At 44.9% G+C, this 14,227-nt stretch overlaps 2 protein-coding genes across 3 annotated transcripts in view; both read left to right on the forward strand.

Annotated features, from left to right (window-relative positions):
• MTMR4 (myotubularin related protein 4) overlaps nt 1-12,988 on the forward strand; it is a 22,361-nt gene extending 9,373 nt beyond the window's left edge. For both annotated transcript variants that reach the window (XM_023732722.1, XM_023732721.1), the window contains 11 exons: nt 687-883; nt 1,090-1,218; nt 1,733-1,844; nt 2,326-2,521; nt 2,757-2,942; nt 3,022-3,192; nt 3,308-3,462; nt 7,219-8,620; nt 10,054-10,164; nt 10,411-10,499; nt 10,719-12,988. In XM_023732722.1, the coding sequence (XP_023588490.1) occupies nt 687-883; nt 1,090-1,218; nt 1,733-1,844; nt 2,326-2,521; nt 2,757-2,942; nt 3,022-3,192; nt 3,308-3,462; nt 7,219-8,620; nt 10,054-10,164; nt 10,411-10,499; nt 10,719-10,896 (2,926 nt within the window). In that variant the 3' untranslated portion in view covers nt 10,897-12,988. The remainder of the gene's footprint in view (nt 1-686; nt 884-1,089; nt 1,219-1,732; nt 1,845-2,325; nt 2,522-2,756; nt 2,943-3,021; nt 3,193-3,307; nt 3,463-7,218; nt 8,621-10,053; nt 10,165-10,410; nt 10,500-10,718) is intronic.
• A 769-nt stretch (nt 12,989-13,757) lies between these two features.
• The window catches only part of HSF5 (heat shock transcription factor 5), a 51,481-nt gene continuing 51,011 nt past the window's right edge, over nt 13,758-14,227 (forward strand). Inside the window, 2 exon segments of the mRNA XM_023732838.1 lie at nt 13,758-14,223; nt 14,226-14,227. The exon segment at nt 14,226-14,227 is cut by the window's right edge and continues 346 nt beyond it. Coding sequence (XP_023588606.1) covers nt 13,758-14,223; nt 14,226-14,227 — 468 coding nt within the window.

Here is a 14,227-nt window from a genome sequence, read left to right on the forward strand (position 1 = left end):
GACTGTGTGTGTGTGTGTGTGTGTGTGTGTGTGTCTGTCTGTCTGTCTGTCTGTGTGTGTGTGTGTGTGTGTGTGTGTGTGTTTGCTGGTAAACTATGGTCCCAGGGCCAAATCCAGCCTGCAGCCTGTTTATGTACAGCATGTGAGCTATGAATGGTTTTTATGTTTTTAAAGGATTAGAAAAACAAAACAAACAAAAAACAAAGAAGAATATATGACCGAGACTGGATGTAGCCCACAAAAGTTGACTAAAATTTTTAATGTCTGGTCCTAAAATTCACTACCTGGTTCTTTACTGAAAAAGTTTGTTGACTCCTGCCCTAGAACACTGTAGCCAAAATAGAGTGAGACAGGTAGTAACTGAGGTTTGGACTTGTTCATGCCCTTGGCTCAGGCCCTGTTCTCCTGCTGGGTGTCTGTAGCTGGAGCAGGTGCTGTGCGGATTTGATGAGTCAAGGTCACCTTGGGAATACAGAGCCCATTTGAGAAAATGTATGTGAAAGCGCTTTCTCAACTGTAAAGCTTTCTAGAGATATTAAGAGCTTCTGGTTGTCGTTATCCTGGCCTGGATGGACTAGTGGCCCCTGCTGCTCTGGAGGCCTTGGTCTGCCCCCTAAGATCTCTCTGCAGTAGTCCTCTGGGGACTGTGACTGTCAAGGGCTTGAAAGTTTCCCCTGTTTTGTCAGACACCTGCGCAACGGGGCCGCCATTGCCCGCTGCAGCCAGCCGGAGATCAGTTGGTGGGGCTGGCGCAATGCTGATGATGAGTACCTCGTCACGTCCATCGCCAAAGCCTGTGCCCTGGACCCGGGGACTAGGGCCACTGGGAGCTCGTCCAGTACTGGGAATAGTGATGCGAGTGAGGCGTGTGACACTGACTTTGGTAAGATGTGGGTAGTGCTGGCCCCTGGGAGCAGACTTTAGCTGCCTTGGTTCCTAAGAGTGCCCCCAGTGAGAGGAAGGGAAGAAGGCCTGGGTCCCTGCCCTTTGGGAGGCTATGGGGTGTGAGGGGTCTCTAGTCCTGAGAGGGAGTACCGCTGGGCCGGTGCAGCTGGCTGACCCAGGGTCTTCTCCCTGCTGTCTATTTAGATTCCTCCCTGACTGCATGCTCTGGGGTGGAAAGCTCAACGGCTCCCCAGAAGCTGCTGATCCTGGACGCTCGCTCCTACACGGCGGCAGTGGCCAACCGGGCCAAGGGTGGAGGTTGTGAATGTGAAGGTATTTCTGTCATCTCAAAGCCTCTGTGCTCTGGGTGGCTTTAGAGAGGAGGGGGTAGGGGACAGCTTTCACCATGGAAAGAGCTGAACAAATGGAATCAGAACTCTGCCACTTATTAGCTATGACTGTGTATTAATTGCTTAATCTGTTTAAGCTTTATTTTCTTGTGTGTAAAATGGGAATAATATGTACCTTCAAAGTTGTTGGGAAGATGAGAGATTTCATATATATAATTATTGGTATAAAGCAGCTATTTATTTAGAATTTACTATATATTGTCATTATTAGTAGTATTATTATTATCATCTGTTGTTAATATTATTACTACTACTGGTATATGGCACTGGAGCATCCAGAGATAAAAGGGTTATTCAGATTTCAAGAGTCTATGTAGTTTCCACCTGGAAGCATTCTGTCCTGCCAGGGAAGCTTCGCCCACTGGTACCGATCTTGTCCTGGATGCCTATTTCCGGGACATGCTCTAATGCTCCACTTTCCTTTCTTCCGTATACAGAGTACTATCCCAACTGTGAGGTCGTGTTCATGGGCATGGCCAACATCCATGCCATCCGGAATAGTTTCCAGTACCTCCGGGCTGTGTGTAGCCAGATGCCAGATCCCAGCAAGTAAGTGTTCCCTGCTCTCATTCCAGCCTCCCTCTAATCTCATCCCTTATGTTCTTGGACAATGAGATGGGGAAACAGGAAGATTTGGAGGTACAGGAGACCTGAAGGCTGGGCGGAGTTGGGTGTAGTGGGCCAGCCCCAGTAACACTTCTTCCACTTCTCAGCAGTCACTTTGGCACAATCACAGGACATTGGATTCCTTTTGTTTGGACCACGTGTCCTACTCAAAGAACACAGAGAACTGGGAGGGAAAGTGGGTGAATGTGTATACCCTTGTGCCCTTCACCCAGTTGCTTCCCAGTTCCTCTCTCCATCCCAGGAGGCTCTTACCCACTCCAGGTCCTGTCTTCCCTACCTTCCTGCTAGGGTTCGGTCTCTTAGCTTCACTAGGGGTTTTGTTTGGTGCAGCTGGCCATGGGGTGGTGGAGAGACTGTTACAGCCTCAGTGCCCTTAGTGAGACTTGATTCTGCTTCTGCGTAGCTGGTTGTCGGCACTGGAGAGCACCAAATGGCTGCAGCACTTGTCGGTAATGCTAAAGGCAGCTGTACTGGTGGCTAATACGGTAGACCGGGAAGGCAGGCCTGTGCTGGTACACTGTTCGGATGGCTGGGACCGGACGCCACAGATTGTAGCCCTGGCCAAGATACTACTGGACCCGTATTACAGGACGTTGGAGGTATTGAGAGGGATTGGCTTGGGAAGAGCAGAGGGAGTGGGGGTGGTGGGGTGGTGGGCCCTCTAGCTCTGCCTTAGGGATCTTTCAGTAGAGGATATTGATGGCTTTCAGTCCTCCTCTAGGTAAGATGAGTCCTGTTCTTTGTTGCTGGCTCCCTGCTTTGGGAGGTCCCCTGGGGCACAGCACACCAGCCTTTCCAGAGAGGCCCAATGCTTGGACTGTTTCTCCTTTGCAGGGCTTCCAAGTGTTAGTGGAGTCTGACTGGCTGGATTTTGGGCATAAGTTTGGAGATCGCTGTGGCCACCAGGAGAATGCGGAGGACCAAAACGAACAGTGCCCTGTGTTCCTCCAGTGGCTCGATTCTGTTCATCAGTTGCTCAAGCAGTTCCCCTGCCTATTTGAGTTTAATGAAGCATTCCTGGTAAGTCCTAAAGCCTGTGATCAAGGTGATGGGGGATGTTGGCCCGAGGCCCCAGGGTGCAACAATCTTGGCCCTGCAGGTAAAACTGGTTCAGCACACGTACTCCTGCCTCTATGGCACGTTCCTGGCCAACAACCCCTGTGAGCGAGAGAAGCGCAACATTTACAAGCGGACCTGCTCTGTGTGGGCTCTCCTGCGAGCTGGCAATAAGAACTTCCATAACTTCCTCTACACGCCCGGCTCAGACATGGTAAGTTGAGCCCTTACCCTGTCAATGCTGCTTGGAAACCTCCAGGAAGGACAGGCTGAGTCAGTGGGGGGAATGCAACATCTCACAAAACACTAGTGCTGGGCTGCTTCCCTAGGTACTGCATCCTGTATGTCACGTTCGGGCCCTGCACCTCTGGACAGCTGTTTATCTGCCAGCTTCATCTCCATGCACGCTTGGGGAGGAAAACATGGATCTTTACCTTTCCCCGGTGACTCAGAGCCAGGAGTTCTCTGGCCACTCTCTAGACAGGTAAGAAAAGCCCCTCTTCTTCCTCCTTCCCCAACCAGGAGGGCAGTAACTGCTTCATATCTTGCATAAATGTCGTTCTCTTTCTTTTATGGGATATTTAAAAGCAACTTCCTGAGTCAGTTGAAGGAGAAACTTGGTCCAGGTCATGTAGTTAGTATGGGGTGCACTCTGTGTTATTTTCAAGGTCCTCTGTTAAGATAAGATTGGTTACCTTCTTTCCTGGAGCTGCTATCACGCTGTGTGACATACCCAAACAGCGTAGAGGAGAATGAAACAGAAAGGACTGTATCAGGAAGATTTGTGGGAATGGTCTTGATTTTTGTTCATTGATTGAATCTTGCTATCTTAGTAGCAACATTTACTTTGGCCAGCATTAGCTTCCAGAAGCATCTGACTCTCAGGGTTCCCAGAAGGGGGATGGCCTTTACGTTGCCCCCCTAGAAGATGCCAGAACTTAAAGAGAGGCATAAACATTAAAATTATCTCCTTGGATGATTATTTACGTGGAGATATTTTGGGGAGAGCAAGAAGTGAGTTGGTTAAATTATAAGTTGATTAAAGAATGTTCCTTATTAAAAATAAAACATTGCAAACAGTATAATATGAAACTTATACAACAATATAAAAGTAGAAAATGCAAGATCTTCCTCCTTGATTCTAGTCCCCATAAGATGTCCACTGTTAACGCGTTGGTGCATGTCCTTCCAGATGTTTATCTCCGCATAGATAAATAGTCCATGCACTTATTTTTAGAAACATTTTTTTAAAAACAAGAACACAATCATTTTACATACTGCTCTGAATATTGGTTTTGTTTTTTTTTTACTTTGTGTTATGCCTGTCATCATATGACAGCACACTTAAAGCTATCTTACTATTTTTTTGTGTATGGTAAAATATATATAACATAAAGTTTTGCCATTTTAACCATTTTTAAGTGTACAATTCAGTGACATTAATTGTATTCACAATGTTGTACAACCATCACTACCATCTATTTCCAAACTTTTTATTGCCCCATACAGAAACTCTGTGTCTGTTAGGCAATAACTCTCCTTCCATCCCTCCCCCAAGACCCTGGTAACTTCTAATCTACTTTCTGTCTCCATGCTTTTGCCTATTCTAGGTATTTCATATAAATGGGATCATACAATATTTTTCCTTGTGTGTCTGGCTTATTTCACTTAGCATAATGTTTTCAAGGTTCATTCATTTGGTTACATGTATTAGAATTTCATTTTTTTAAAAATAGCTGAATAATATTTCATTGTGTGTACATGCTAAATTTTATTTGTCTATTCCTCTGTTGATGGACACTTGGATTGTTTCTACCTTTTGGCTATTGTGAATAACACTGCAGTGAACGTTGGTGTACGAGTACGTTTGCATCCCTGCTTTCAATTCTTTGGGGTATATACCTAGGAGTGGAATTGCTGGGTCAAACCTTATTGTGTTTAATGACTGCATAGTATTGCAAAGTTAGAGTGAATCATAATTTATATAACCAACTTCATGTTGGTCATTTAGGTGATTTCCTTTTTTTTTTTTTTTTTATCATTACAGGGAGTGCTTTAGTGAATATCATTTATAGATGTATCTTTGCATTTGTGCTAGTATTTCTGTCAGATAAATTCCTAGAAATGAAAATGCTGGTTCAGGGGATATGTACATTTCAAATTTTGGTATTTGTTTGTTGTCTGAAGGTTTTTTTTACTTAAAATATAAACTTACACTATTGGCTAATGTTATAAAGGAAAAGAAAAAACCCAACACCCTAAATTATAGGTTTTAGGGTCTTTTAAGTTGGGTCCGTTGTTAGGGCCTTGGATAGGCTTCAGGAGTTCTGTGAATTTCCCCCCTTTGCACACTATGCATAATTTGAGTATAGGTTCCTATGCTTACTTTTCCAGGGAAAGGGGCCATAACTTATCAAAATCAATAAGGTCTGTGAGCTAGTTAATAATAATTGTCTTAAATTAGTATCTAACTTTTAAATTCAGTAAATGTTTCTTTAATACCTACATGTTGCCTAGTCCTGCATTAGGCTTTGTGGGCTCTACCAAAGAAATAAAAGGATATTGGCCTGCTTTCAAGATACTTGTAAGCTAGAAGATAAGGCACAGAACAACCAGAGAACAATTCTAAGTCAGAATCTTAAGCAAATAAGAATGTGTATACTTCAAGGATGATTAGAGGAATGAGAAATAAAAGGGTAATTTGGTGGATGTTTTACTGAGAGAAGTTTTCATGAGGTATCAAGCAGGAACCATGGCTTTTTTGGGTCCCTAGTATGTGGCTTAGGGCCTGGCACACAGTCGGTGCTTTGGTAACTGTTTAAATGGAAAAACCAATGAACAGGATAAAGGGAATTATGAGCTGGGGAACAACGTTATTGGAGAGGGGTCCCAAGGAATTGCATACATGAGAGACAATAAAATAAATAATCTTGCTAGAGCCGGCAAAGGTTTGGAAAGGGATATATAGGGGAATAAAAAGAAATAGATGTAGGCTAGTTCATCAAGAGCTTTACACATTACCCTGAGATGTTTATTTTGATTCAGTTGTCAAGAATAGGTCAGTTCTAGGAAGTCATTATGACCTGGTGACAGTGGGATTTTTGGAGAACTAATCGGTGAGCAGGGTGGGTTTTGGAGGCACAGAGACCAACTAGGGGAATTGGAAAAGGGGAAAGATTAAATTCAAAGATGTTGTGGAGAAGTCATTAGCAGGCTATGGAACTGATTGAATGTTGGAGGGTAGGGGTAAAGATAGGGATGGATCAAAGACAGGTTCCAAGTTTTAGAGCTTAGAGACTTGGCGAGTATTAGTAGTACTGGTATACATAGAAAAGTTGATAAGAACAGCCAGTTTAGGGAGAAAGAGGAGATACAGGCAGGTTGGGACTGAAGTTATTAGTTGACAGCAGGAGATGTGCTATAGGTAAGTCAAGATGGAGAACTGGATTTGGAAGAATAAGTGGTATAAAAATGTTTAGGGAAATGGTTTTTCTAAAAGTGGGCCTGACTTACCTTTGGTTCTACCTTTCCCTAGATCTAAAATATCCTGTCTTCCGTCCTCTTCAGCCATTGAAGTCTAACACATTCTTCTAGGCCCAGCTCAAATGCCACCCCTCTGTACAACCTTCCCTGACCACCCTAGTTGGATGAGCTCTCTTCTTATTCTAAATGCCGCTGGGATTATTGACTAAACCTTTGGTGCACATTGGAATCAGCAGAGGAGGATGACAAAATGTTGATCTTGTTGAATCTAGGTGAAGGGTACTTGGAAGTTCTTTATACTCTTCCCTTTACTTCTTTTTTATGTTTGAAAGTTTCCATAATAAAAAGTAACACACAAAAATCAGTTGTGATACTTTTTAAAAACACAGATGCCTGGGCTTCACTCCTGGCCATTTTGACTCAGTAGGTCCTGGATGGGTCCTGCTTATCTGTATGTCTAGAAAATCCATAAGCACTCCTGATGTATACTACGTACTGAACCTTGCTGGTCCACTTAATTCAACCATGGAAGTGATTGAAAGTGCCTAGGGAGATTGTGTAGGGTGAGAACTGATAAAAGCTGAGGACAGAGTCCATATTCTGCATCTTTTAGACTTTCAGTGACATGGATTATTTGTAATTTTAAATGTGATTATTTCTTGTGAACTCTAGCTTTGATATTGCTCTGGTACCTAGTTCCTTATACTGGAGGTGGCTCCCATTTCCTGACGTGGAGATGTTTTGTTTGTCATTCCAGATTGCCTAAAACCAGATCCATGGATGATCTTCTTTCTGCCTGTGACACTAGCAGCCCCTTGACTCGCACATCCAGTGACCCTAACCTGAATAACCACTGTCAGGAGGTCAGAGTAGGCCTGGAGCCCTGGCACAGCAATCCTGAAGGATCAGAGACAACCTTCGTGGAATCTGGGGCAGGAGGTCCTCAGCTGACTGTAGGAGAAATGGGTCTTCCTCCCCCTCCGTCCAGCAGCAAGAAAGACTACTTGAGCAATAAACCTTTCAAGAGCCACAAAAGCTGTTCTCCAAGTTACAAACTGCTTAATACCGCAGTGCCCCAGGAAGTGAAGGGCAACACTTCTGATCCTGAGATCAAAGTCCTGGAAGAGACTAAGCCACCAGCTCCAGACCCTCCTGCCCAGGATGAGCTGAGTAGGACTTTAGATGGCATAGTGGAGGAGCCATCTGAACATTTTCCTGAAAAAGATACTGTCGTTGCACTCTCTAAGGTCATTTTCGGCACGTGTGATGGAATTTGCGATTTTCCTGAGTCTTCCCAGAACTCTCTTGCAGCCTCCCTCCAGCAGACCCAGCTAGACTCTGTACTTGGTGTGCCCTCCAGTTGTGTTTCGAATCCCAGTCTGGGCGCCCTTGGCAGCCCACAGAGTGCTGCCTGCCAATCTCCTCCAGACCCAAGCCCTGGCTTCCTCAGCCAAGATCCCCCAGGGTCTGTGGCAAGTGTCTCCCACCAGGAACACCCTAGTTCTGTGCCAGATCTGATTCATGGGGAGGAAGACGCTGGCAAAAGAGGAACTAGTAGGAATGGGCAATTATTGGAAAATCCTCGCTTTGGGAAAATGCCATTGGAATTGGCCCGAAAGACAATTTCTCAGAGCCAGATCAGCGAGTTCTCTTTTCTAGGGTCCAACTGGGACAGCTTCCAAGGTATGGTGACTTCATTCCCAAGTGGGGAGACCACCTCTCGGCGGCTGCTTTCCTATGGCTGTTGTAGCAAGAGGTCAAGCAGCAAGCAGATGCGGGCAATGGGGCCCTGCTTTGGGGGCCAGTGGGCTCAGCGAGAAGGTGTGAGGTCACCTGTCTGTTCTAGTCATTCCAATGGACACTGTACTGGCCCAGGAGGAAAAAACCGGATGTGGTTGTCTGGTCACCCAAAGCAGGTCTCCAGTACAAAGTCTGTTCCACTGAGCTGCCCTTCTCCAGTGCCTCCTCTGTATCTGGATGATGATGGACTCCCCTTTCCCACGGATGTGATCCAGCATAGATTACGACAGATTGAAGCAGGGTACAAGCAAGAGGTGGAACAGCTACGCCGACAGGTGCGTGAGCTTCAGATGAGGCTGGATATCCGTCATTGCTGTGCCCCTCCAGCAGAGCCCCCCATGGACTATGAGGATGATTTTGTAAGTATTCACCTACTGCCATCCATCCATCCATTCATTCTATCCATCCAGCCTTCCATTCATCAACATTCATTCATTGGGTGTCTACTGTGTGCCACTGAGTTAGGTGCTCGGCTATAGGATAAAAGACATTCCCTGCCCTCAGGGAGCTCACAGTCTAGTGGAAGAGACACACAATTAGAATGATGTTAAGTGTTAGATCGAGGGAGGCAAAGTATTAGGCTGCTGGGGCAGTATGGGGGTTGGGTCAGGAAAGACCTTCCTGAGAAGATAATGCTTGACCTGAGTGCTGGAGAATATGTGATATATAGCTAAGTGGTCAGTGAGAAGAAAATACCATTTGCGGAAGCATGGAGTCAATAGGTACTGCAATGGTATGGCTCGAACAAAGGTGTGTGCGTGCGTGTGTGCGTGCGTGTATGCACGCACCCACATTTGTGCTGGGACCGCTAGTGAGGGGTTGAGTAGTGTGTTGGGAGGTGATATTGAAGAAGCAGATAGGGATTGGAAGAGTCAACTATGAAGGGTCTTGAGTGCCCTTCTTGTTTAGATTTTACTGTCAGGCAATAACATTTTGTTGCACAGAGTAACATGATCAGATTTGTATTTTAAGAATATTACTCTAGCAATAGTGTGTCAAATGGGCCAAGTAGTTGAGACCCAGGTTGGGAGCCTGAGAAGGACATTTTGGAATAATCCAGGGTGAGAGATGACGAGGACCGTCTAGGCTCTGCTGTGTCAGGAGGCCTCAGCTGGCACCAAGCCAGCTTCTTCCCTGTCATATCTTATTGTCTACACATCCTTTCCTGTGAAGGCACTTTTCGTTTGCCCGCTGCCCACTTCTCTGCTGGTAGACTGGGCAGGGTTAAAAACTTCTTAACTTCTTATCCAGGGTGATTATTTAGAACAGGGGTTGGCAAATTTTTTCTGTAAAGGGCCAGATAGTAAATATTTTAGGCTGTGTGGGCCGTACGGTCTCTGTAGCAACTACTCAGCTCTACTGTTTCAGGACAAAAACAGCTGTAGATAATATGTAAATGAACGAGTGTAGCTGTATTCCAATAAAGCTTGATTTACAAAAATAGACAATGGGCCAGATTTGGCCCACAGGCCATAGTTTGCTGACCTGTGGTTTAAATTGTAGTGAGTGGGTTATTCTTACTACACAGTGGTATAGCATATTGGTTAAAAGCATGGCTCTAAAGCCCAGAATATTAGGTTCAAATCCCAGCTTTGTTACTTACCAGTTCTTAACCCTCTCTATGCCTTAGTTTCATCCTTTGTAAAATGGGGATAATAATAGTATACATCATAAGATTGTTGTGAGGAGTAAGTTCACGTACGTAATGCACTTAGAAGAGTACTTGACACATAGTAAACAATAAACGTTAGTGATGATGAAGATGATGTTGATGCCTTTGCCTTTTCTTTAGACGTGTTTGAAGGAGTCAGATGGCAGTGATACAGAGGATTTTGGCTCTGATCACAGTGAAGACTGCCTTTCAGAAGCAAGCTGGGAACCTGTTGATAAAAAAGAAACTGAGGTATGTCCAGGCAAATATGTGGTGGGCACTGTACTCATGTAAGCCAGGGAGTAATCATATTTCTTGGAGATGAATGATGTGCTGTCGACTGAGCTCTTCCACAGATGAGTGTCTTCTGTGTAGGCAAGTGGTGGTCAGTTATAAAGACAGGCCTTGTCAGTTTCTCCTGGGATGCTTTCCTTGTTGTAATGTTACTCTTCCACTCTGTTGACAAAAACCTGGAATTTTTCTTGTGCCTTCTATCAGGTGACTCGCTGGGTTCCAGACCATATGGCATCACATTGCTATAACTGTGACTGTGAATTCTGGTTGGCCAAACGAAGACACCATTGCAGGTAAGAAGGTGTTTTGTATGATTCAGTATTGCTCATAAAGCAGGGCAGTACATTTATGTATATACTTCTGAATTAGTCTGAAAATAGAGATATGTTTATAGGAAATATTTTTTGTTTTCTCTCTACTTTTCATTTACCTATGTAAGGCCTTTCAGACTATCATTTATTCTCAGTATATTGGCATTTCTGATGAACTCTTCCCTTTTTGTGCTTTGGCAGAAATTGTGGGAATGTATTTTGTGCTGGATGCTGCCACCTGAAGCTGCCCATTCCTGATCAACAACTCTATGACCCAGTTCTTGTCTGTAACTCATGTTATGAACACATCCAAGTATCTCGTGCCAGGGAACTCATGAGCCAACATCTGAAGAAACCCATTGCTACAGCTTCCAGCTGAATGCCAGAGGAGATGACCTGTCCAATTTTAGCAGGTTTGAAGGGAGGATCTGCTTCAGGTGTAGTTTTGAAGGTTTCTTGGTGTGGCTCATGAAATTACAGAGCTCAAAGATGCCGTCTTGAGAAATCCTCCTTGGTACCATGAGACTGGAGCAGAGGAATTCCAGCTTGGCAAGAGGTCCTCTACTGAGACCCTTACCTTGGGGGTAATGGTCCTGATCCAGACTCGGAGTATGGAAGCCTAACGTTGAGTTGGTGACTCCATCTTCTTTCTCCTGGAGCTCACAAGATAATGATTTCATAGATACTTCCTGGTGCAAAGTGCCCCAAACAGCAATAGAAAGGCATATGTATAACCAAACTCCAAGTGATAACCAGCCCCATCTCTCCTACACCTTGAAAAAAGCAGATTATAGTATATAAGATAGGGATTCCTATCCTATTTGAGATGAACTATACCCTGCACCTCTGTGCTCTGTGTCTGTGCATGAAGGCTCAGTCTTTAGAGGCACTCCCTCTAGTTGCATTAGTTCTGTCTTTCTGTGGAGTTTGGTTTAAAGACTGGTTCAGCAAGTGGAGGTTTCGGTGTATTTTTCACTTGGGTCATTGGCCAGCATCAGTGAATATTCAGTTTAGGGGGACAGTTCTAGGGAGTAAGATATTTTTGGGAGCAGAAGAAAGCTCTGCTGATGTCCAGTCCTGGCGAAAATCAGTTATTTTGAGCTGTGAAGGCTGTAGTCTTACTCAGTGGCAGCCCTTGAGGTATGTACTGTGAAGAATGATGAAAGGGGAAAAGCAAAAATGATCCTTCTGAAGTATCTGCTGAGTTGTGCCCTACCCTTTGCACCAGACTTTTCCTAGTTGTCCTGGTGCTAACACAGGAGCTACACCTTGATCCTCTCCTGGCATGAAAATAAAACTTTTTTTGGTTTTGTTTTGTCCCATCACCCACTTCCCCCATGTTGTCTTTCCCTTGGCTGCTGCCTCCTGTGGGTTACACTGCTTCGTATCCTGAACACTTGATACCTTGAGGGTAGAATTTAGCGTTTATTTTTTACCTCCTGGAATATGCTGTTTGGTATGTGAGGGTTTCAGTACAAATGCTGCTGTCTATTTCTGTGCACTTAACAATGGAACCCAAACAGAAGAGAATAAAGCATTGATACCAAAATTGGGAGAGAAAATGTGTCCATTTGGGCCAAACTTTTTTTTTTTTTTTTTTTTTCCATCTTAATGTGTACCAGTGGCACTTAACCAAAAGATACAGTGATATAGCCATGTACTGTGGTTGGGACAGATACAGTCTCCTTGGCCTGTAATGAAACCACTAGGAATTCCTTTATACATTTTCTTTGTTGGTGTATAAAAGGTAAATTACATTTAGGCTTATTCAGTTTTAAAACTATGGTAGTCATTTAATTGCTACTTGCTTGTTACTTTCTAGAAAGAAAAAAATTGTTCATTTGAAAATAACTAGGATCTGCATTTAGAACAAGAATTGGTATTTGTCCTGACCTTTTTCTTCAGTCCTACAGAGAAGCATCTGTGCTTCTTTTATACTTGCCGTGGATGTAACCTAAAAAGTTTTGGCGTATTTAGGTCAGCCAAGCAGAACTTTTTTTTCGTTTAGATGAAGTTGAATAATGGCGATTTTGTGTTTGGGAAATTCCTGAGATCAGTGAAAAAGTAACAAACTATTCCTTGTCTCTGATACATAAAATTTGTCTAAGCATTCTCTCAATCATTCAAATTTACTGCCAGTTGTGAGTGGCTTTTAAATTAACTTGACTTTCATTGCTCTTCACTGCCCATTTTCAAGGGAAGAAAGATTGGTAACATTTGGGGAGACTGTATCTGCCTGCTTTGCGTGGCTGTTTTGAGGGACTATCCCATCAGTGAACAAACTGCATGGCCTTGGAGAGAGACTCTGGGCTCTTGGCTCAGATGTTTTCATCAAATACTCCTTTCAGAGCTCTTGTGGGTGTAAGTGACATGATGTGGCCAAAAATCCAAACTGTGCAGTTGCGTTGTGACAAACATGCAATGTGCTGTAAAAACTCGATACAATTTAAATAAAATCTCTATATTAGTGCTGCTTTGTTGGGTCTTTTTATTCATTTTAATTTCTCAGAAAAAATAGTTGTTTTTCCTTTGACCATGAGAAGGGACTAAAACATTATACCCCTTCCTGTCAAAAATCGCCTTTTTTAAAAAAAATGGATCCCTCTATCAGCACAGCTCCTATACTTTTACTTACTAACTGGATAGGGATTTATCCTTATGGATACTATAGAGTTCTTTCCCATCTCTTTTGAGTTTTATTTCTCTTCAGTGTCTAAAATTTCACTAGCTGGTTAAGCAAGCACACAGGATTGTACTTATTTTCTCTTGATTCTCTCCTCATAGGTGCCTCATTTCTCATGCTGAATGCCCAAAAGTTGAGTAAATTGCCCTGAGCAAAATATTGGCTTAAAAGAGTGCCTTTAAAAGTATATAAAATGCTACTGCCCAAAAGGTGAATTTGTTTACTGGAGACATTGCACCACCACCCCGTTTTTATTCAGAGAGACTTGAGCGGTTGAACTGTTAGTAAAGACTGTAGAGTCAGGTAGGCTCTTTGTTCTGGAGAATGCCTTGGTTTATGTTGCCTAACGCATATATACTTTCTGAATTCTAAATCCCCACACGCTGGTTGTGCAGAAATACAAGAATCCGAGTATTCCATGGTGCATAACTGGACTTATTTCTTTGCAGGACTCAAAAGTACCTGGCGGGCAGCAATTCCCAACCCCAAGGCTGGTGGTTTTAGGATGCCAGGGGCCTGTGACTTTCTTTTCCGAGTCCCACGCTGCTCCACTGGGCATGGGCGTCGCAGGGGTGGGCGGCCCCCGGCCCGCAGGCCTTCTGCAGGCCTTCTGGGTGCGCGCCGGCCGCGCGGAGGGGGAGGGACGGCTCACGCCATTTCCAGGCCGCGAGGCGGGAACTCGAGGCGCCATTGGCCGTGTTGGAAGGCGCGGCGGGGCTCGTGCGCCAACGGTTCCCGAGTCCGCGGCGGCCGGGCGCTGGCAGGAGGGGGCAGGGCAAAGCGAAGGCCGGGGGGATCGAGAACGGGGTGGGAGAGCCAGACTCGGCGGGGCGAGGCCCAGGGCCTGGGCGGGGGCGATGGAGGAGGCGCTGCTCTCCACCCCCATCAATCCTAATAACTTTCCCGCCAAGCTGTGGCGGTTGGTGAACAGCCCCCGGTACCGCTCGATCCGCTGGGACGGCCGCGGCGAGGGGCTGCTCATCGACCAGCCGCTCTTCGAGGCTGAGCTGCTCAGTCCGCCCGGGGC

The sequence above is a fragment of the Trichechus manatus genome, unplaced genomic scaffold (assembly GCF_000243295.1).
Source record: "Trichechus manatus latirostris isolate Lorelei unplaced genomic scaffold, TriManLat1.0 scaffold00054, whole genome shotgun sequence".
Lineage (NCBI taxonomy): Eukaryota > Metazoa > Chordata > Mammalia > Sirenia > Trichechidae > Trichechus > Trichechus manatus.